Raw genomic sequence first — 23582 nt, 5'->3', positions numbered from 1 at the left:
AGCTGGTGTGTAACCAGCCTAAGGCCTGGCAGGCCAAAAATTTGTAATTTCATTTCTCATTACTAAGGCTACCTTTCAGGCAGGCCAAAAAACATGCGCTTGAAAGAAACACCCGTAGAAGACGAAAGTGATGCTGAAGACGAAAGTGATGGACAAGGCACGACATGGCATTGCAAATGAATCCTACGTGATGGTACTGCCAAAGGCAAAAAGCTGCATTGCAATTGAACCAATGTTTCCAAAAGAAAGACAGCGTAAATTACCTGAGAAACGATTTCGAAAGAAAGGTAAAACCTAAAGTCGCTGAAACCCACAACCAAACGAACAGAGAAGATTTCGTGAACCTCATCCACAAACGAGCAAAGAGGATTTCGTAAACCTCAACAGCGAACAGACTCGAGAAACGAGCAAGAATAGAAACGAACAACGAAGAACACAAAATCCCCAACAAGAATTTAGAAATTTCCTTAATTTCCTTGGTCATCCCTGCTTTAGCTATAGCCTGCCCCGCAAGGGGCAGTGCTAACAAATTTCTAAGGAAAGAGGGGCTTGGGTCTTAGATATTCCGATAGAAACTGGTCAATTATTGTAGCAGAGTAAGCTTCTTCATACAAGGAGTTCGACCATTATTCCACTTATCAATCTTGCAACATATGTGCTCGATTAATCCCTCTCTGCCTGAAAAACTACGGCTCAATCGTCATTTAATTTTCCCGCATATGATGGCCAGTTACCTTCTGCTGCACTGCTGGCGTTCCTTTTTGCAAAAATGGAAGCCGCTTCTTTGTCTCTACTTGAAATTTTCGGCGTAAATATCTTGAAGGAATTTTGTTTTAAAAAACTATGCACATCAGCTAATTCGAGGAGTAAAATTTGTTGCTCATGGCGGACTGCCATGATAAAAAATCCAACCGAAATTTTTGGCTAGCTTAGTGCTTTCATCCAACCATCACTTCTTCAACTTGCAGCTTTTGGATAACACCTGCGAGCCTCCGGCTGAGGAGCTTGGCGCAGTCAACTCAACGTTACACAGGACGTGAAGACTTATGTAAGGCGTTCTCAAGCTCCCTACTTTGATTGCAACATCTGCAACGGTCTCAAACTGTAAGGGAAGGGTGCTCTTCCCAACCAGAGATTGTTTCAGCGCTGCACCCGCAGACTGACCCAGTGCTGCATTTTCCCCTTGTAGATCGAGCTGCAGCATTGTGGTGTTCGTATGACCCTGGTAGAACGGGGCGGTTGAAGCTGCCTGCCCGATTGATACCTCGTCGTACTTGACAGAAACTTGCACATTCTTATAGTAGATCCCCATCTTTTTGTTGGGATTCCGCGCGTTGATCGTGAGCTGGATTTTGGACGTAAGAAATGGCCCGTCGACATTCGCTGTGGCTGGAGCGTTCAGCGGCCGGTCCGTCACATTGAATATGGACACACGCAAGTCTTCGACAGAATAATTGGGTGCTTTGGGTTGCACCACAAGGTAGAAGATAAGCGCAGCGATGCCGCATAGAATCAGAAAAACGAGCAACACCGCGAACATCCAGGCAAGGCAGCGGCAGCAGGAGCAGCAAGGGCCACGACGACGTCGAGATGTCTTGCTTGGGTGGTCAGGAGGGAGAGGGGGGGGCATTTTATAGACGACATCTTTGGCAACAGGTGGGGGGGGAGCATGGGTAACGATTTGCAGCTGCGGTTGTTGCTGTTGCTGCTGCTGCTGCTGCTGAGGATGCGAGTCCTGTTGATGTGCTTGATAAAGGTGCTGATGCTGCTTCTTAGGGTCGTTGTAATGCCTGAGGGAGACATCGGCGAGCTCGGAGGAAGGGGTGGAAGCGGGAGAGGGCTGCTGGTCGAGGGGATGAACACGGTCAGCCATGTCGGGGGGGGAAGAGAAGGGAGGGATTGGATGGAAGAGCAAGCGATAGGATGGTGAAGTGATGAAGACGAGAGGCAGGTGACGAGGAGAACTGAGAAGAAGAAGCTTATAAGGCAATGGAGATGGGGGGAGAAGCTTGGTCAGAGGACTGAAATTCAGGCCAGCTGACGACGCGGTTTGCAAGTCTGGAAGAGCTTGGCTGGTTTTACGCGGTTGCCTTCCACTTGGCTCTCATTCCGCAGGATTCTAAATTGAAGGCCTTACCTTAATATGGCCAAAATTTATGTATAATTTATTTCTAAGCCCAAGATTTTTTTGGACTGCCCTCAGCTTTGCCTTAGCAAACATGCAATTTTGGCAAAGCAGAAATTAGGCATTTCTTGAATTTTTGGAAGTGTATTTTTCTTATTAGGACTTGAATGCAGACTTTAACGTGGTTGACTTTTCTCTTTCTCTCACCCCTCTCTGTCTCTCTCTCTCTCTCTTCTTTCCTTTATCTCCTCAAGTCTTCTTAGACACTATCTCCACCTTTTCTCCCACACCCCCCCTTCTCTCTCTCTCTCTCTCTCTCTCTCTCCCCCCTTTATCTCCTCTTCCTTCACACCATTTTCAAGTGGATTCCTTTTAGTTTACTTTTTTGATCTTCGGGCAAGCCTTATGAATGATTGAATAACAGTCACCTTGTTATGTCTTCTTAAAAGGTTTGGAACGGATGACTTTTTTGGATTTTTCCTTGGAAGAGTCCTCCTTTCCCTCTCCTTTGAACACTAGATCGTGGAAGGGGAAAATAGGGACACCTAACATTCTCAAAAATAAATTATATTAATTAGTCGGCGTGACGCACTAGTAAGATAAGGTGGGAGGGCAAAAAACGATGTTAGTCACTAGAAGTGGGAGGGTAAGTTGCGAATAAGAGATAGGATAGCACGAGTTAATCATTTCAAAGGGAGAAATCTAGAACCGTCCAGCTTCTTCGTCTCGAATCTTCCAACTGCCCTACTTCTTGTATAAAGCTCCCTCCTCCAATGCCTGCTAAGGTTTCTTCCTTGCTCCTGCCCTGGCCAGGGCTCTTGTGCCCCCAGTGTCTCTTCCCTCCCTTTTGCCTCTCACCTCACTCTCACTCAGTGTATCCTCCCATGCTGCCAGTGCTCTCCCCTCCCTTCTAGGAATGGGGCTATGAAGTAATAGGGAATTTTCTTCCAAAAATTAAGAACACTGTGCAATTGATTCTACATGAAAATGATGTGTGGTTCATCAATTACGAATTTTTGACAGAGGGGATATAAGGACACGTGTTATTCCCTTGACAGAGCATATTTTGGATGTTGTCCCCTTGGAAGAGCATCTTTTAGGGTTCCATACTATGTCTGGAGGGATGGCTTTTTTTGGACCATGCATGACATAACAATTCAAGTAAAAATACAAAAATGTTACATCAATGGTTCTCAAGGGTGTGGGAAATAACACCCTCAATTCTAAAGCATGAAGTTGATTCCCCATACCATTACTAAAATACCTATTTTGTCTCTTTTCCCCCTTCACAATATAAGCCCTTAATATTTGCCCCTTGGCTTCTCTACATTTGGCTTGTAGCATCACAACACATTTCCCCTCTTTCAAGGCAATATCACTTTCTTGTGCACCATTATCAAACTCCACCTAAACCCACTAAGCATCTCTCTTTGTCCTCCCACTAATAATACATGCAACCTCCATTATGTTGCCTCTTTGTCTTAGTACCACCACTTCTCTATCTAACTGCTTTAAGGAAGAGTTTCCACCGGAGCTTTGAGAAGAAGCCACGTGTCGAGAGAGGAGGGAGTTGAAGTGGAAGGAGCAAGCTGCCACGTGGAGGCTGGAGCCTAGAGGGAGAGGATAAATGTTGAGAGTTGTGGTGCCATGAGCACATGTAGAGCAAAGGTATGAGCAAAGGGTAAGCTGCCACATGGCATGGAGGAGATATCCCACATGTGAGCAAGCAAATGGATGTAAGTACCCTCACCTATAAAAGGGAGGTTCATTTGAAGGAATATCAATCAAGCACTTTGCACTATCTCAAGATTCTCTTTATGAGTCCAAGCTAATCTATCTTGGAACCTAATTGACTTGAGGTACATGTCATGAGCACTCTCTTGATCATGTTTCCATACAGGTTCCATCCACCTTAGAGTGCTCCATAGATCCTGAGGCACGCATGTTTTGTCATGGTATCAGAGCATAGGTTTAGCTCTCCTAGTTTAGCTCATTAGTAGTACACTAGGATTGCTCCCATTCCTAGATTAGTTTCAGAATGTAAGATTAGTTTTAGATCTAGAGAGTTCTTTAGAGTGTTTCTTGAGTTGTGAGAGAGATCTAGATTCATTCTTCTTGTGAAAGAATTCCGTCCATTGGGTGTTTGAGAGTGAGAGATTATCCTTGTTTAATTTTGGTGAAGTATGAGAGAATGTGAGTGGTTCGTGAGCATTCTATTGTGAGTATTGTAAGTTATCAGAGAGCTTGGCTCTCCCTTCTCTGAGTGTGGCTGCCGACTCTATCAACAAGCCTCTACAACGAACAAGCTCCACGGCTCTTGCAAACTCCCACAAGTGGCATGCAATAGTCAAAGCTTTAGCACCTGAGCAAACAAGTGGAGAAAAGCTGTAACTTGTATCACCTTGCTGCATCTTACGACTGGAGAGAACAAGGCGTGGTCTTGCCCATCAAAGATCAAGGGAGCTGTGGAAGCTATTGGGCTTTCGCTACCATTACGGCTATCGAGGCTGCCAACGCACTTACAACGGGAGACCTTGTGAGCCTTTCTGAGCAGGAGTTAGTTAGCTGCGACAACACGGACGATGGCTGTGATAGAGGAGACATGGATCTCGCAATGGAGTGGGTAATAAACAATGGCGGTGTGGATACAGAAGCAGCTCCAGAAGCCAAGGAAAATACAAAGCAAGAGCTCACAGTGCACAGCCAAGAGCGAGGGAGAGAGCGTGCATGTTACACATGAGTTGTGTATAGCAGCCTCAACGACTGCTAGAAGAAGCCGCAACAGATTAAGCAGCACAGAAGCAGCTGCAACAACCTCGTGCACCCGGATTCCCTAGACCTCTCCAAACTAGACGGAATCTCTGCAACGATTGCTACGCCCAGCCAGCCGACAGACCTCCTGCCTCAGCACCACGCTCCATGAGCTCTGCGGATCTATAGCTGTGCCATCTACATCTCCAAAACGTGCTCCAAGCCTTGCCATCGTCACACGAGTTTGACCTCTCCAAACCATTCAACAACCTCTGTGAAGAAAGCAGCGAGCAGCTTCAACGACAAAGGAGAAGAGTCGACAGAGTATCCAGAAGATTTCTTGCTAAGGTTCCCATTGACTGACACGTGTCAAGATTGGATATGACCATGGTTAGGTTTATTGAGGTTTGGTTAAGTGAATGTTTTGCCACATGGCACAGGGCCACCTCAGCACAGTAACCCCTTGCCAAGCATAGTCCTGCAAGCAGCATATGAACCCTCTGCCACATCATCAAGGCCCCCTCTTCTTCATAAAACCTTCAACAAGCCATAACTTGCAATCCAGGAAGAATTTGGACATGCTCCAAAAAGGAAAAGTGATCATCTTTTTGAGCTCCACGCGCCTGTCATGTCAAAATCATTGTATGCAATTAGACACTGCCAATATTGAAAGAAATCAATTGGTAAGACCTTTGCAACAAATGGAAAATCAAAGCATGAATGCACACATAATTGTCATAAGCATGCCAAAAGCACAAGTGCATGAGATGACCATAGCAGGAAGCATGGCATCCACACACAAAGAATCAAGGCACATGGAAGAACAAAGCATCATGCATGAAGCTACACCAAGCAAAGAAGCAAACGCCATCGTCATCAAGCCATGAGCCAAAAGGTGACATCAATGGAATGTATTGAAAAGCAAAAACCTTGCCAACCTTGCTTATATTTTTGTAAATCAAGCGTGACCACCTGAGAGTAGCTATGAAAGCACCCAGGGGAGGTATTGACATGTAAAAACCACACTTGACCACCTTAAGTAGCAATGCATGCACTAAGGGGAGGTGATGGAATGTAACTCACATCTGACCACCTTGCAGTAGCCAAAGGATTATGGCACCAAGGGGAGGTGTTGAGAGTTGTGGTGCCATGAGCACATGTAGAGCAAAGGTATGAGCAAAGGGTAAGCTGCCACATGGCATGGAGGAGATATCCCACATGTGAGCAAGCAAATGGATGTAAGTACCCTCACCTATAAAAGGGAGGTTCATTTGAAGGAATATCAATCAAGCACTTTGCACTATCTCAAGATTCTCTTTATGAGTCCAAGCTAATCTATCTTGGAACCTAATTGACTTGAGGTACATGTCATGAGCACTCTCTTCATCATGTTTCCACACAGGTTCCATCCACCTTAGAGTGCTCCATAGATCCTGAGGCACGCATGTTTTGTCAATAAATCACACACGCTAGCTTTGAGGTCTGTAGGAAGCTCATGCACCTTGCCCTGCTAACCACAAATTCCGTGTGAGACTACAAGCTTCGAGGTGTCCTCAACCTCTACCTTGATGGGGCCTTGATGGGCCTCTTTGTATCCCCAACTTTCCTCTCTTCCCCTCCATCTCCCCCTAATTCCAATCTAGCCACTTCGCTCACAGCCCCTCTTTGCCCCAAGGTCTTGTCCCTTTCCCTCTAAGCCTGCTTCCATTTTTGTGAACTAGCTGGCTTCCACCAGAAATGAAATGTTACTGTCCTGAACTTACCTAGAGTTCGTCCACCAAAACTTCTAGAGAAATTAGGAATGAACTCCTTCCATTACGGGTAGAATTCTTTCATTCTCTCGAAGATCAACGCTCCCCACCAATAGATAGGGACGAATGAAAATGACCGAACCATGTCCACGGAATGCCGGTACCGAGCAGCTGCTTCAGAGCCAAAGTGATGATGGAATAGCTGTCGGTTGGTTAGGGCACGCCGTCTTCAAGGATAAGGAAGGTCATGAGTTACGTGTGCGCCATATGCCCACCTTCTTCGACCTCCCATAATGATGACAGAGTTCACATCCTGCATATGTGCCTCTCCCTAGGTAGTCGGTCTACTATGCCGCTCGCGATACGGGCTCGATACAAAGTCTGTGTGAAGAGACCTGAAATTGTATCTTCCATTTCCAGTCTTGCCATACCTTTCTTTGGCCAAAATCTTCGAAACCAATTTTGAACGAAAATGATAGTTGTAGCTTAATGTGACGAGAAACTTTGAAGCTTACGAGGAGTGCATTACTTGTGATTTGGTGATTTCTCAGAATGATGCCACACCAGCATTGTTGATGGCTCCTTCCTTTGCACACACAGCAAGCACCCAACACCGAGAGATGATTCATGGGTAGGAACACATTGGATGGATAGCAAGCCTAAAAGAGCAGACAAAGGTTGGTAATTGTAATGATAGCATTTGATAGCTCCATTGTCAAGTACCATAGTGCAGTCTACAACTCCGAAAGAAGCCAAATAGCATATATCCTGGAGTTGTTGCACATTTTCCTCGTTGCAAATGCAAAGGTACATCCCCCTCCCTCCCTCTGTGTTTCGTAGCCGTCCCTAAATGGGGTCTACAAGATTGCTAGGCTTTGGGAGATTCAATCTCAAGGGGGAACAATACATGTGTGCTAGAGGTGGTGTTCCATTCAAAAGGGGCTATTCCTCCCCAATGACCAAGCTTACACCTTTAGAAAGGGGTTCCTTCAACGTATTGCATCAGTCTTTCAAGATCAGATGTTCTAGCACTAGTGATCTCCCATTTTTGAGCCTTTGTTTGACACAGTTGCAGAGTCTCAATGAAATTGAAAATGTCACCACAACTTTCTTCTTGCTCCCTCGTATAACAAGGCACACCATGGAGCAAAAGAAGACAAAAGTCCAGACTCACAACTTTTTCTTGTGTTGTTAAAGAAGCCTCCCCATGTATTGGATCTCTACCTAATGGTGATTTCTATAAAGCTTTCATCTACTGATAGTGATATTTGCAAAGGTTCCATCTATACTTACACCATTTGTTGCACCTTACAAGCAAAGTTTATCGTCGACTCGCAGCTTTCTATAGGCACGTGATTTTTGGGGATGTTGGGTTACACAGAGGAAAGTCGAAGGTCAATTTGTGAAAAATGTATCCAAGTTGGAAGTGATGCATAAGTACAGTTGTCTGAAAGCCTGGTTGAGGTTCACAAAACTCAGTGAGTACCAAATGTTGCTAAGGTTTCTACCAAAATATCCAAACTAACAGCAATAAGATGAGCTAGGAATTTTAATTCGATTTGAAATGTCCTCTGCTGGTCATTTGCAATGCTTGATGGCATATTTTTCTTGCTTGCAGATGTTGTACAAGACGTCAACTTGAGGCACATTGGCAGATGAAAATAGACATGAACCATAGAAAGTGGGTGAGATCATTGATTTCTAGAAGCTCTAAATCGAAGCGAGCGATCTTGCTTTTGGATTCTCCATCTCCTCTTGCTTTTGTTCTGTTGGCAAAGCCTTCCTTGGCATAAGCTTTTTGCACAGATGAGGCATAGATGAACAAGTAGAAAAACCTCTCTCATAAGCAATACTCCCTAAAAACACTACTACTATAGAAGATGCAATGCATCACTTCCAATAGTTGTGTTTGTGAATTCTTATGATTTCCTTAAGCTCCGATGAAACATTCAGAGTTCCATTAAAGATTAGCTCCCAGTTCCGATAAGCCCAATCCAAAGCTTTATGGTATTCACTATCGGGACAGATTTGGTCTAATAGTCTATTTGGTATTTTGCTAAAATCATGTTATGCAGACCAATGCACAATTCAATTATAGAGATTTTGGGATTTAACGTTCTTTGAAATGGCTTCTTGGAAACTCTACTTGAAAACTCCAAGTAGAATGACAGAAATTCATTGGTTGATTGCTTGCTACCCCTATGCATGTGTGAGCTGCAAAAAATTATGGAGGAATCACAAGTTATTGCAAGCTGACAAGTTGCTTTCTAGCCTTCTGCCATCATTTGCAGGATAGATTTGGTAGTATTTTCCATACCAATTGTCATCTCAAGGATTTCTTGGACCCCCAAAGGAATCCGTATGTTTGAGCATGGATTTCACTAGAACTAGAATATCTTCAAAGAAATATAAAAGATTCAATCTTATAACAACGAGATATTGAATTGGAAAATAAAAAAATCTTTATGCAGTGAGCTCACTGTCGCAATATAGTGGTAGAGATTTAGTTTCTAAAAGTTAGAGAATGAAACAATGCAATCAAGATGGGATTTTGAACAAAATGACACTAAATTCTTCATGTCAATAGGAATGAACCAGGCATACATACATTTGTACATAGCGGCGGTAAAGCATATAGATCAAGCTTTGGAATGAAAACTTTCTTTGACAAACTATTTAAAATCCAGGACATCGAAACCACTTGAATGTGGAGAAATTAAGGACTTGCAATTGGGGAAGAAGCGCAAGGCAAGGCTTAAAAAGTTGTGTGGAGGGGGTTGATTTAACCATTGGGTGTGGAGGGGGTTGATTGAACCATTAGCAATGAAAGGTCTCTTAATCTCAAAATGAGAGTCTATAAGCTTGAATCAATAGGTTTGGATTTGGTGTGACAAAATTGGAGGCCTTCTCTTCTCAATCTCTCTATTCCTTATTTGTGACTTACTATGTGTGCCTCACCACACATGGTTGTAGCATTATGCTACCTTTTTTATTAAAAATATCTTTGATTTGTGATTGCAAATCAACATGTGGAACGTTTAACAGAAGTTGTCAGTAAGGCTTGAGTCTTAGATTTGTGGATGAAGAAATCTCACCCCATTTCACACTACTTATACTATGTATTGCTATCTCACTTCGAGCCACCAATTGAGTGGTGCTCTATGTACTAGGAATATTTGCCCATGGAGTGTCTCTTTTATGGGCTACTTAAACTTGCATTGCTCCAACAATGTGTCCCATTTTGACCTTCTCCCTCATGATGCAACATGCTTTAGGAGTGAGAATGGAGTTTAATTTTTGATTGGTAATTCGGATGAATTCCATGAGAGGAAGATGATTTTCCTTACAATGGTCATGTGTACTGATGGTAGGATCAAACAACAAGGTTCATTGTTGCAATGGTGGGTAATCAGATATTTATACATAGAAGTAGTTGTCAAAAACCACATTTCCACAAGGACAAAGAAACCTTCACGAGTGACAAAGTATTTAAATCTCAATGCACACTGGATGCAACAAAGAGGTTGTATCACGAAGGGAGATCACCAAATTGCCAATTTTCATGAGCTTGGCAAGGAGCTCCTAGTCAATTTATGGTTGAGCTACACTCTAAGAAGCAAAACATTTCCCATATTGCAAAATTTTCCTTCATCTCTCATCATTCTCTTAGCTTAATCACACAGATTCTCGAGCTTGATGCTACAATATGGTCTACATAATTACGCAAGGATGCAAAATCCAAAACTCCTTGATCTGTTGGAATCAATAGTCATCGAGACAATCCTCATTTCTTCCAGTTTTAATCATTTGGCATCTAGTATGTGTATGTTCTTAAATTAGACTTTGTTTTGCACTAACGCCAAATCCATATTGTCAATTACGAGCTTATGGAGAAGCTTTTGTGGCATATTCTTGAAAAGCTTGGTGTTTTACAAAGACTTACCACCTAATGTTGGTTTGCCTCTATCAATTTCTTCTAAACCAAGTCCATTATTTGATTTCATAAAAAACACGTATTTCTTAAGGGAAATACGATTTGACAATCACAATTCTACCTTTTAATTTTGACAAGGTTTCCAAATGTTAAGTGATTATTATTTGATTATTTCTTATGCCCCTATGTGGCATAAGCATACACATTTAAAATCTATAATAATAGCTTTGCATCATTGAACTCTTGCTTTCTGCTTCCTATAAAACTCCACCCTCCCTGGTTGCTCTCCTATCCATCACTCACTTTCTCTGCAAGCTCTTGCTCATTTCATCCATTTGCAATGGTGACATCACTCCCCTTTTCCCTTATCCTCTTAGTTGCCACAATTAATTTCTCTCTACTAACAATACATCTGCAATTGTACACCTTCGTCTCAATAAGCCTCTTCACAGTCATTGAATTGTTTCATCTGCCTCCATTCCTTCCACTATAATGCTTCTTTTTTCTCCTCTTCTCCTTATTGATAGTGGTTTGTTGCACTGAGCTTGGACACGGTGGTTCAACATGATCATGCTGGCCCATACCGGTACTGATCTAAAGATCCTTGAGCATTCCACATGCCTTCATTTGTGAATAGTTTTTTCTTTCTCCAGATTTTGTCAATCCATCATGTGTGATGAACAAGCCCTTTACCTTCATTAGACACAGTAGCAACAGTTATATCTACTCAACTTGTCTAGACCTTAAGAGTTGACCAATTCAACAACAAGGAGAAAAGAACATATTTCTTTGGGCAGCTCTTCTTGTCAATAGTGTGGACAAGATCACCACCAATAAGGTGTTTGTGTTCTTAGAGAATCAAGGTAAGTGGGAGTTAGGTACTAGCTAACCACATCAATGAGAGCACCTAGATTTGGGACATATAGGCAATAGAGGGTGGGAGGAAATCCTTTCATGATGGTGGTACCTAGTGATGGAACTCGATAGGAAGTGGAGGCTAAAAGTGCCTAAGCATGCAAGGGTAGGAGAAGAAGTTAGTGAGGAAAGGTAACAGGAAGATGAAGCGCACACCAAAGTTTAGAGGCTCTTGATAAGGGTACCAATATGGAATATAAGGCTACAATGCCCAACACAGAGGATGTAGAAGCAAGATCTTGCTATAACATGAGTGAAGGCATGTGCCACACATTGTTTATGCAAACTTGAGGGGTGGATTTTAATGGTTAATAAAAAATTCACTTCCAAACTATAAAGGCTTCATTTTAGCTGCTGATCAGTAAGGGCCAGGTCTTGGCTGTCAATCTTGAGTCAATCTCCTTTACATACCTTGGTCCATGTAGCTTTGTGTTATGGGCCACTATTTTTGTATGTTTGGAATAGCAAAATTTTTGAAATCCTCTACCATGTCCATCCTTGGATTCTTTCTACCATGTCTATTTTCAAATCCTCTACCATGTCTATTTTCAAATTTTTAGAATCTAGGCAAAGGAAGGAAATATACTTTGAACTACATGGTGGTCATAGGTTAGAACACCCTCTACCTTGCATTAATGGAACATAACACCCACCTATACTCAAAGTCTAAACTAGAAAAGGTTTGATGTTGGTCTTCCCCCCTTGCTATACCCTCTTTCTATTGGTTTCCTTAGAGTAAGTAGCGACCCCTACTATAGTGGCCTTCTAACCAGAGACAACCTCATCCCAAGTGTGTCTATGTGCTTGCAATTCATTGAGAAAAGGAATTTAGGTCGTTCTTTGGGTCGACATCCTGAAAGCATAAATTATAGCAGTAGTACCTTAGGTGGTTCTCACCGTTGAAAATATTTTACCATGGTAGCTAGTAGGAGATCTTTCTCTAAGCTTTCTACAACTTTTTGACTTTTTAAGCGTCTGCTCTATGGACCACATCAAGTTCCTCCCAATGGCCCTTGTAATTGGCAGAGTTTTGTTTTATAGTGCGATGTAAGATGACTCTCTGCATACCTTTTTGCATTCCAGAACTCCCTACCTTATGAAGCTATGTGAAAGTATGGAGCAGTGAGTGGGATGTGGTGTATATTTTGCAAAGAAGAGCTTGGCAATAGAGCTAGCTACGGACATGATGTCCATAGACATGGAATTCAGAGTGTTCACAAACAACATGTGGGGAAAGCATCAAAATAATCCTAAAACATAGCTTAATAGCTTCTAGTAGGGCAAGATCCATTTAAAGGCAACTTATGAAGAGATAGAGAGTCAACTGCTTTGCTATCTCATAAAACCGACTATAATAGAGACTAGGAAATTACATAGTTTCTTTAAATGTGAATTCAAGGATGAAGAAGCCTAGGGGAAAAAATTCCCACAATTCAAATCCTTTTTCAAGAACATGGAGGACAGATTGTGCTAGTTCATTGCAAAACATACCAAAGATTTGAATGCTCTTAGCATAGAGCTTTCTTTTGCAATAGGTTTACAAAGGACCTGGCATGATGAGTACTAAAATACCTGTAGTGCTATCATATTTTGGAAGGCGCTAAGAAGGACTTGACTCTCTTGGACAATTGATGCTCATGTGTCATATTATTAAAAGCCCTTGTAGAGGTGCTGTGGCTGACCTATTCTACACATTGAGCACCCTGTTGGTTAAGCAAGTTCTCGGGGGGGTCACTTAGTGTAATATGTCTATATCACGTGCGTGCAAGGGTTCTTTTCTAAATCCCTATGTAACCTATTTGTAGTATTTCCTGGTATCCCCTCTGTAAATTTTGGGAAATTTTATAAATCCCCTTCTGTAAGTATATTTATTTTCCTAGAGGAATTTTAAAAGTCCTTATGTGAGTCATACACTACTACTTTTGGAGTCCCTTTAGGTAGGATGAGATATTTAAACTGCAAGATCTCTACATCACCTGCATTATTTGAATCTACACACAAAAAATTGAGGTACCGACTGCAATAATGGGCAATGCATAAGTTTAAGATGGGTTTGTGTCCTGATGATGCCATAAGGCAAGAGAAACAAAGAATAAAGACATATGTGTAAAAATTAAGAGGAACAAATATCAAACAAGACAAATCATGTGTGCCGTACACCAAGAGCAAAGAATTGTGCAAAGCCACTTGAAACACGTAAAGAGCTCAAGAAACAACCTTTATAAAAATACTACATGAAAGATTGGGAGCTTTTATAAATGCTTTATATCTTTCAATTTTTTACAAAACCATATGTATGGATGTTTTAGCTAAGAGAAGGGATGATAGATTAGCCAATTTTACAAAGCATTCAATGACGATATATAATATTTATTTCTTGCCAAATACAAACATCCACTAAGTCATATCAAACCATGAAGCCATGGTATTAAAACCATAGAGGCTACATTCATACAACATCTTGTTGTACCCGATGCCAAAATAGCATTTTTAAACTTGCTTAATGGCATTCATATAAACAAAAGTACCCAGGCGGTTGCAAATCATCCACTTGTGTGATTCAAGGTCCTGCAAAAAAATAATTTAAAAAATCCATCAAGAGAAATCAAACTAAACTCAGCGCATAGTAATAATCGTAATAAAGCTTTTATCATATTAGAAAGATAACAAAGAAGCCCCTACCAAGTGCGTTTAATGCCCCTTTACAAAGTCATTGAATACATTCCAATCATTCTCATCTAAAGTATACTTATTGCTATTACACTCATGGGTGAGGTTTGCCAATGCAATTACGCTCTCAATATTTATCATGTCAAGGTCTGTAAGGTCATATGTGAAGCATCTTGAACCTTTTGCCTTTTGATACCACCCAAGCTGGACTTCTACTCCAAAAGGTCTATCTGAAAGGTTGAACCCTCTTTTATATTCCACATACCCCCCACCAACCTTTCTCCTCATTTTTTGAACTCGTCCAAGGTACCATATAGCTTGTGTTTTCTTTTTTTGCAAAGATCTTGGATTGCATTTCCTTTTGCTTTTCCTTGTTTTGTGTTCTTCATGAAAGAATACGGCACAATCGGAACCTATTCCAAATAGGTTCTCATTTGATGTAGCAAGAGGTATATCTTCCTTAGAGTAGTATACTCCTTGGCGAACCCTTGTGAGTCTATCTTTAGAGAGTGTGGGATTTCCATTAAGTTGGCTTACCAATGTGGACTTGAAGAGAGTTTTACCATCAATGGCAACAACTGGGCTCACTGCTTCTTGTTCATCTAGGAGAGAATCCACCACATGTCTGATTTCACTTATGGAGGCATCGTTGTCATTATCATCTATTTCTGACACATGATCTGCTTGACATTGATCTTCTTCTTCAGAATCAGATTCTTGTGAATATGCATCTGCAAATCCATTTGACCAAGGTTCCATCCACCACTTCATATTCTCACCCTTTGGCTTCATATGCAAACTTTCACACCTTTCTTGAGCACTTTTTAGTCCCTTCTTCAATGCTTCGATGATTTTATCATCAGTTGACACACACTCATAGTCCCCTAGATTAGCTTCTCGCATGTTCTCTTTGAGATTCAATTCTCTCCATACATGTTCTTGCTTCTTATGTGCCCTTGTAAATAGAGGACTATCCTCTTTGCATTCAAAGTGTGCAAGCCTATTCATACTACCTGCACTATGTAGCATATCCATCAAGTCATAAGCGCGTTCTTGTCCCACCATGCTTCCAATCTTACTGAAGAAGATTTCAACTGCATCTGAACCTGTAAGATGTAAAGGACACCTTAGGCCTGGACAAAATTCTCTAAAGTACTTGATCAGTAGGACCACAAAATGGCATGAGAGTTGCACATCTAAGAAAGCTTCCTTAGTTATGAAGTTTCTATTCAACGTATAGTTAGCATGATGAACAATCCAAGACCTCCAAATTTGAAAGAAAAAAGAGACTTTGCCCGCAAGATAGACTCGATCCACAAGATTCAAATGTGGAGATAAGAAGATGTCGATGTAGTCCCCAGCAATTTCAAGATAAGCTTGTGTTCCTAGCATGCTCCTCTCTTTTCTATGAATTCCATTGTTTGCCAATTCTCCCAAGCACCATTGCACTTGTCTACTGCATATTCTTTGAGCTCCAGCCCAATTTTGGCGGTCATCTCGCCTAATGTCTCCCTCCCTTAGCATATGCTTGTCGATAGAAAAAGCATCATACACAATAATGACATGATTTAAGGTGATCCAAACATTGCCAATAGCCAATTGACGCTTAGGCTTGTCAAGAACATTAACTAACTTTTTTCCATTATGTACAAAATCTTGATCATGCAGCCCAAAAACTTGATTTTCTAAAACTTTTGCTGAGAGAGGCCATCCATCCCATTTTATCCCAAATCTACTACCTCTTTTATCTAGATAATCGGAGATCATCAATGTTCTTCGTCGACTATCACCATCAGATGCATGTCCAATAATTGGACCAACCGTGGTCTTTAGCTTCTCATTCCATAAGTTTAAAATAGCATCCCATTGCTTGCGGACAAAACTTGCATCAAATCGGCCGCAAGTGCAATGAAGTGCAAGAACCAAGCGTGGGAGTGCATCATGCAATGGATTGGCAAGAAAAACTCTTGCACGTCCACCAATGACACAATTTTGAAATGCATCAATAATCTGATCATATCCTTTTTGTCCTTCTCCCACTTTGATCATGCATGTGGTCATGCACTCATGATCATCTACTTTATATCCATCAAAACCCACAAGCATGTCATCCTTTGGATTCCACCTACAAGCAATAATAAGCACAAGTCTGTAAGATCATATGCAATCCTCTTGCATTCAAAAACAAGATTTAAATTATGAAAATAATTTAGAGAAAAAGGAGGTTACCTTATCCGCTTCTTTATTGCAGTTTCATCTTCCACTATGATGAAGGGAATCCTTGACATGATTCCATGCTTTTCTTTTTCTTTTTCATAAATTTCAGTGATTGCATCAAAAAGATATCCATGTATACCAGGTACAAACTGAGTAGCAAGTCTTTGCCCTCGCTTTGTCGTTGATAAAGAAGGTCCATTGAGGTTGGAACTCAAGAAGTCATGTAACCTTGGACCTCCCCACATCCTTGCAACCTCAAATATTGCCTTTGTGTTCTCACTATATCTTTGTCCAGCACTTGACTTGATTATGTTTGTGGCAACATCTTGTAGAAAGTCCCATAAGGCAACTTTACCACCAAACTTTTCCAATCTATGGGCTTCGATTATGTTGTTGCAAAATCGTTTTACATCCTTTCGATTGAGAGACTCTATGCTAGCTTCTCTTAAAGTGCGGACTCTTACTGAAAGAATGGCAACCTGAGACTTTGCCCACCATAGTTGCTTAGAAAGGTCTCTTACTCGTCTTTTAGCAAAAAGAGTTGCATTTCTAAGCTCACTCTTTGTAAGATAATCTAGCCTTCTTCCACAACCGGTACCCCTATCTCCTCTCTTATTCTCAACCTTCTCTTCTCTATACAATCTCATTCTAAAGTCAGCAAGTTTAACTATCCCCTTGCAATGGTGGCATGTAAAGTCTTTAAACGGTTGCCCATCTTGTGAAATGCGTATGCAACTTATGTGACGAAAGCATCCATCCACATGAATATCAGTACATCCATTATTTAATGTCGCCTTAACATGACGCTCTATAAACCAATACTTCCCGCCACATTGATCATCTAAGAAAGGCTTTACCTTGACATACTTGTTACCTACTTTGACCTCATGGCTCCAAAGGCCCCAACATAGCAAGTCAAAATTTACAAAAGAAGATTCATTTTCTCTATTAAAACTTGAATCAACAGAGAAAGCACTCGTACTTGGGCTTCTAGTTTTTGTTGAAACCAAAAAGTTGCTAAGAGATCTTTGCTTTGGATCATGCTCCTTATCCTTTCGAGGACGCCCTCGCAAGCCAGTGAGTGCTACCTTTGGATTTTCATCTTTTCTCATGAGCGACTTGATATGAGAGTTTGACTTTGTGTGTTCATTGAGAACCGTGTACAAATCTGATCTTGGAGGACATAAACGCAACCATGCATCATCATATTTGCATCGCACCTTCACCAAGCTTTTGTCCTTAAAATCATGTATTGTAGCTTCAACAACCTCAAAATCCCAACCTATTGAAACGATAGGAGATGAGTAAGAGACTTAATGTAAGAAGATGGCAAATATTGATTGAGGAATAAAGGAACAAATAATACCTTCATTTGTGGACATAAAAGATTTCATCTTCTCTATCGCATCTTCTATCTCTCTTTTGTCATCCTTTGTTGGTTGATGCACTACTTTGGGCATATCTTCTTTTCGTAGTCCTCGAGCAACCATATACTTGAGCTCATGCTTTTTACTTTCCAATATGTGAAATCTCATGAAGTTAGAGAAGCAATTGTATGCTGCATGCTTGCCTTCTATCAATCCTTTACCATAAAGTTCATTACACTCATGACACCAAATTCGCACATGGGGCACCCCATTGAAGTCCTCAGAATGCAACTCAAACTTATCATCCCTTGACACTACCATTTCCTTTAGCTTTGATCTAACTCTATCAGATTCACGTTGCCAACATTCAAGAATAGTTGGGCTTAGTAATCTACTAGAAAGCTTTGAAGACATGTGCACTTGGGCATCAACATTTATGTCATCAGCTAGTTGAGTGCAATGTCTTTTACATGGATAAGGAGTTTCCTCTATGCGACATAGACTTCTCTTGATGTGCACTAAGAGTTGATCATTGATTGTCCATCGTTCCTCTTGCCGTTTGGTTATTATATATTCGTCCTCAACAAACTCAAAGGGTTCCAATAGAAGCTCATCACCTTCAATTTGTTCACGAACATGAGAGAATGTGGGATGACCTGTGTCTCTTGTCACCCTAACAACACCTAATTCCTCCTTATTATCATAGTCAATCACTTGAATCTTGAAAAAAGATGCCATGATAGGAGACCGATGTACTTCAAAATAAAATGAGAACCTTAATTATAACCCCCCTCCACCTGTGTGTGCATGACCTGCAAAATTTAGATTGCCAATTTGTGCATAACTGGTGAGTTTAAATTTGATCATTATAATAAAAATTTGTATGCATGACTCATGGGTTTGAGTTTAACCATAATAAACACAAACTCTTCCCAAATTAATACACAATTCTAATACAAAAATATAAAATTTTGAAAAAAAATAAAAATACATTCTAAGACACTTTACACTTTATTAAATTCAAATACTATAAACACATATACTAGTATTCAAAATGCAAGAAGTTACAGCACGAAGATAAAAATTTGAGAATTTAAAAAATATATAGATTATAGTTCTTTATTGAATTCAAATAGTATAGATGCATATACTAGTTTTGAAAATGCATTGAAAGAGTAACATTATAGTTTATAAACATAATTGTCCAAGAGTAGCTTTATAATAAAATCGGATTAATAAAACTGAGGCATCATCTCAACTGCAGGCCGCAAACATGCATGGGGTTGAGTGTTAAATCTTGCTAGTCGATTATTCATCTCGGCCAGTGTCATTCTATTTTGTTTTTCCACAAACATATAGTTAGTTGCATTGAAATAAATCTGCCGCAACTTGCCACTCCATGCTGACTGTTTTGTGTAATCCTCTTTGAAGTAGTATTCCTTACACTCCTTATAAAAATTAATAACCTCTTTAATCATGTATCCCATGGCAAACACATCTGATTCTTTACTGTAAGCATTGGTGTTCTCAGGGTCGATTATTTCTGGAGCTTGCCAAGGCCGGAGTCGATTTTGTCTTATTGCTGTACTCTTCTTGATCTTATAAGTCAAATCATCCATATCTGGAGTACGCTTCACAAAATTAATAGCTTCTCTTGATTCACTGTATCGAAGCAGCAATCCCCAATCAATGATGCCAACCCGTGGACTATGATTCTTGGTAAAATCTAGCATGACATTGAAAGGGTGTAGATCACAATGTATAATGCCTTCTTGGTGTACAGCTGCTAATGCATCAACCAATGCGTGTATGATGTCTGGGGTAGCTTCCACAAATGCCTTTAATCTCGTAAGCTGTACATCACTTAGTATTGGATCTGGTTCTCTCCTAGTGACTCCATTGCCTTTCAAGCATAACACTTGCTTTCTGAAAGTCCCTTTCTCAAAGGGTAGCTGCATCATCATGTCTCCAATACTCCCTCCATTGAAGTATGGAAAAATGTTGATCCAAGGCAAGCTTCTAGTAAATCCTATGCATCTGACAATACCTGGATGTAAGATTTGCATTCCATATTCTTTGTCAAATGACTTTAAGGTGTGAGACATGTTCCCTTTGTAGCGCTTTGCCGCATAAGTAATACTTCGAGGAAAGAAAGAGATGCCATTAAAAGTGACTTTAAAGCATACTCCAAATGAGCCAGCACCAAGATTCTCACCCTCCTCTATAGCCTCATGGGGGATACCTAACACAATTGAACAATCACCATTCCTAAATGAATGTGCTTTGTGAGAAGCATCCCCGCGACTACCGTCAATAGCTAACCATGCCTCAGAAGTTGGATCACATGAATGTTTTGATTGCTCATATCGCACTCTCTTCGAAATAGTGAAATGTGAATCTATGTCTTTTGCCCTCTTGCTTCTACCCTTCTCCTCTTTCCACTTCAAATCCCAAAAACCTAATTTTTCCATGTCAATATTAGGAGGCACATCATCTCGCAAGTCTTCTGCACATTTCTTCATATTTCCTATGATGCTATTGATCATGTGACGTACTCCACCTTCATTCATTTCACTCTTGGGCAACGTCTCTCCCATTGTGTTGGCTATGACCTCATTGTAGAAACACTCTATCCGTATTGCATTGCTAGTTATGTCTGTTATTTGCTCCTTGCTCATCTTACTTATCCCTATACAAAGATGCCGCCTAATGACTTTGAGCCAATTTTTCCTTTCCTCTGCTTGCATCTTTTCACAAAAGGATTTCTGGCAAAACATGCATGAAAAAACCAAGTATTGAGAGAGAATCTAAAATATATTCATATTTTAAATAATCAATGAACACAAAGTTAATTACAATAAAGAACACAACGAACTCCATTCTTATGAAATTTGCATCATGCTTACATGGGCCTACCATTTGAGTGTGTGGAGAAGTGTGTGTTAGACACTAGATAATCAACATTGGAAGAGTATTTCAAATAATATCCAATGGTTGATGACCCACAATTGATTAAAGATAAGATTCAACTTAGAATCCTTATACATAAGCAGCTTTCAAAGACCCCATGGATAGGCATTAATGAAAGACACAAATATCATTGGCTCTAGTATTATTACCTTAGATGTATGAGCATGAATCTCAGATGTATATTTATTGGAAAGTTTACAACCTCTACACACTAGCATTTATGCGATGGTCCCCTATATTCTACACAAAATATTTCCAAAGAGGACAACAACATCAAAAGTCGAATAAACGACCAAGTGTTGAAGCCGAAACTATCATACAACACTGATAACCTACAACGACACTGAAAGCCAAATAAATGACCATGTGTCGAAGTTTAAACATTTGTTTTATGAAATAAGCTACGACAACACTGAAAGCCGAATAAACGACCTAGTGTTGAAGCCTACTTATTTTATAAATTATATATCTAAGAAACAACACCAAAAGTCGAATAAACGACAAAGTGTTGAATTCTATTACTCTTCTAAGGTTGAGAGACGACACATACAGTCGAATGATACGACCAAGTGTCGAGCTAGTTTCAAAACAATGAGAAGGAGTCCTTGTAACGACATCAAAGGTTGAATATTACAACCAAATGTCGAAATGCAGACTTACTTACTTAACCGCACATATAATCGAGTAATACGATCCAATGCGGAAAGATAAGCACCATGCAAATGCATGGCCCAAGTAATTGACTCAAATATTACATTACAAATCAGATGATCGACGTATTATGTCGAAAGGCTATATACGACACTACGTCGATATCTAATAGTCATGTAATATCAAGAATAAAGAAGTTATGACATTGACATACTATATGAAAAGACGACACTACATCGAACATACGTGAAGAAGAAACCCCCCCCCAAAAAAAGCTTATCAACTTATCGAAAATTTGCCAACGAATGGGTTATTGAGCAGAGAAAGAAAAGCTATCATACCTTTATTTCAATTATAGTCATTCCCAAAACTGCCTTTTCGAGATGCAGTGCTTTATGAACAAACTTATTAGAGAGCTTATGTAAGGTAAAGGGAAAGGAGTAAGGTAAATGAGGAATCCTAAGCTATGGATGAGCAACCCAAGTTGCATGCTCAACCAGACAAGGAGTCAGCAGGAGTCAGGCAAGCAAAGAGAGAACCGCGAAGCCAAGCTGGGAGCATGAAGAACAGAACCTTCTAAAGGGAAGGGTGCCCACAAAAATTACATCGTGAGCAGAGTGGTCTAATATCAAGTCTCCAATAAACCGTAAAGGGATGGTTGTAACCACGTTATCCTACAGCTCTTCTCAAATGCTACCATATTTTGATGTTATGTAGCAAGCGCAAAGCAAGAATGACCTAGAGAAAGGTTGCCATGCTAGTGTCTCGGCAACCTAGAGTTCTTCATAGCAAACTTTGTAATAACTTAGAACTTCCTATGAAAAGCCAGGCAAGTGATGTGCCTACGTGACAAGGGGAATGAAAAGCTCTTTTTTGGGACAATTGACACACCCATATGCGAGCTAGGTGCCATCCAAGACTGAGATTTTCTGTATTTTGATGGACTGTTTCTGATTCCACGTCCAACGCTCACTACTTCATCGAGGAGTTGCTGTGCTGGTTTTAAGTACTTCGAACCAGTGAGGGAACCTCCAGATCTGACCACCGTTGGGACATTTAATTCTACCTGCATGTTCCTGCTACTTACATCATTCATAGAATGCTGAAAACTCGTTCCTAGCAGTCCATCTCGTGAAGACGCTCGGAAATGGCTCAAGTTCCCTACCCATTTGTTTTGGGCTCTTTCTCCCCTATCACTGTTGCTTTCAGCAGTAATATGATTTAAGCCAGGGGTGCTACTCATGCTTGAATCATCAGGTTGAATGCTATGGTATTGCAATTGCACTGGGTGCTGCTGTGGTGAAAGAGAAAGAGAGAGACCCTGGCTAGGCCCAGTAGAGGCTTGTGAAACAGCATTTCTATTCAGCATTGAAGCCTGCTCGTCATGGAGGGGCTGATGTCTCACGTTAGACTGGAGCATATCAGAGGTTGAATGCTGACCTGAGTTCATGGAAAGGAGCCTGGCAGCCAATGACTGATTAATTTGTGCCACATCATTTTGTGGTAGGAATGAAAGCTCATTCACTGTAGTCCAGTTGTATGGATGATTGTTAGCTCGATTTGTGAAGAGACTTGAAGTACTCTGTCGGCCCAAAGCTGTGCTGTACATGGTCGTTAATGTGGACGGTTGTCCCAAAGGACTCGGTGCTGCCGCAGGAGGCGAAGGAAATCCAATATATTGCTGCTGTTGTGGATTGTTGTTTCCAGCTGAATTATTCTATCCGACACCTGCAGGACTGACAGACACCAGGTTTTCAACATTTGAAGCGTCTGTATACCTAGCATACCCGGGATTCATAAGGTGGAGTGTTTGTACTGTATCTGCTTGCATATTCGATCGTGAGAAATAAGAAGCCATGTGGGCTTCACCGTTCTTTACAGCTTCACTAATAAGAAAGCTTCCTTCACTAATAAGAAAGTGTTGTTATTGCCTATAGTGATGACAGAAAACAAGCATGAACTCACGCAAAACTTCACACAGCAGAGATCCAGAGCGTGCAGGGTAGTGAAGTTACCAAAGTGAGGAGGAATCGTAGGTGAAGAAGCGGCTGCTCGAGCTGCAAGAATTTGAATCTCTTTGGTGGAGAAAGAACAATTTGCGGGCACTTGAGGAGGCGAATTCGGAAAATTTAGATGCACATCGGGGCCTCGAAGGCAGACAAGTGCGAAATCATAAGCACGAGCTGCAGCGTATCTAAGAGAGCGAGTACCTCAATGAATGGCTTGCCGGT

General features: G+C 40.9%; 1 protein-coding gene across 1 annotated transcript; it reads right to left on the bottom strand.

Annotated features, from left to right (window-relative positions):
• Nucleotides 1-520: 520 nt before the first annotated feature.
• On the bottom strand, nt 521-1994 carry LOC147897332 (NDR1/HIN1-like protein 13). Its single transcript, XM_087380600.1, has one exon. The coding sequence runs from the start codon at nt 1871-1873 to the stop codon at nt 950-952; it is 924 nt and encodes a 307-aa protein (XP_087236726.1). The 5' UTR covers nt 1874-1994; the 3' UTR covers nt 521-949.
• Between the last annotated feature and the right edge of the window lie 21588 nt (nt 1995-23582).

The sequence above is a fragment of the Dipteris shenzhenensis genome, chromosome 10, assembly GCF_047967505.1.
Source record: "Dipteris shenzhenensis isolate YYH24624 ecotype China chromosome 10, Dip_SZ_1.0, whole genome shotgun sequence".
NCBI classification, from domain to species: Eukaryota; Viridiplantae; Streptophyta; class Polypodiopsida; order Gleicheniales; family Dipteridaceae; genus Dipteris; species Dipteris shenzhenensis.
Note: the sequence above shows the minus strand (reverse complement) of the source record. Positions and strands in the feature narration are given on the sequence as shown.

Bases quoted from the DNA above. Each gene is read 5' to 3' on its own strand.
- LOC147897332 (XM_087380600.1), bottom strand. From the start codon at position 1,873: ATGGCTGACCGTGTTCATCCCCTCGACCAGCAGCCCTCTCCCGCTTCC.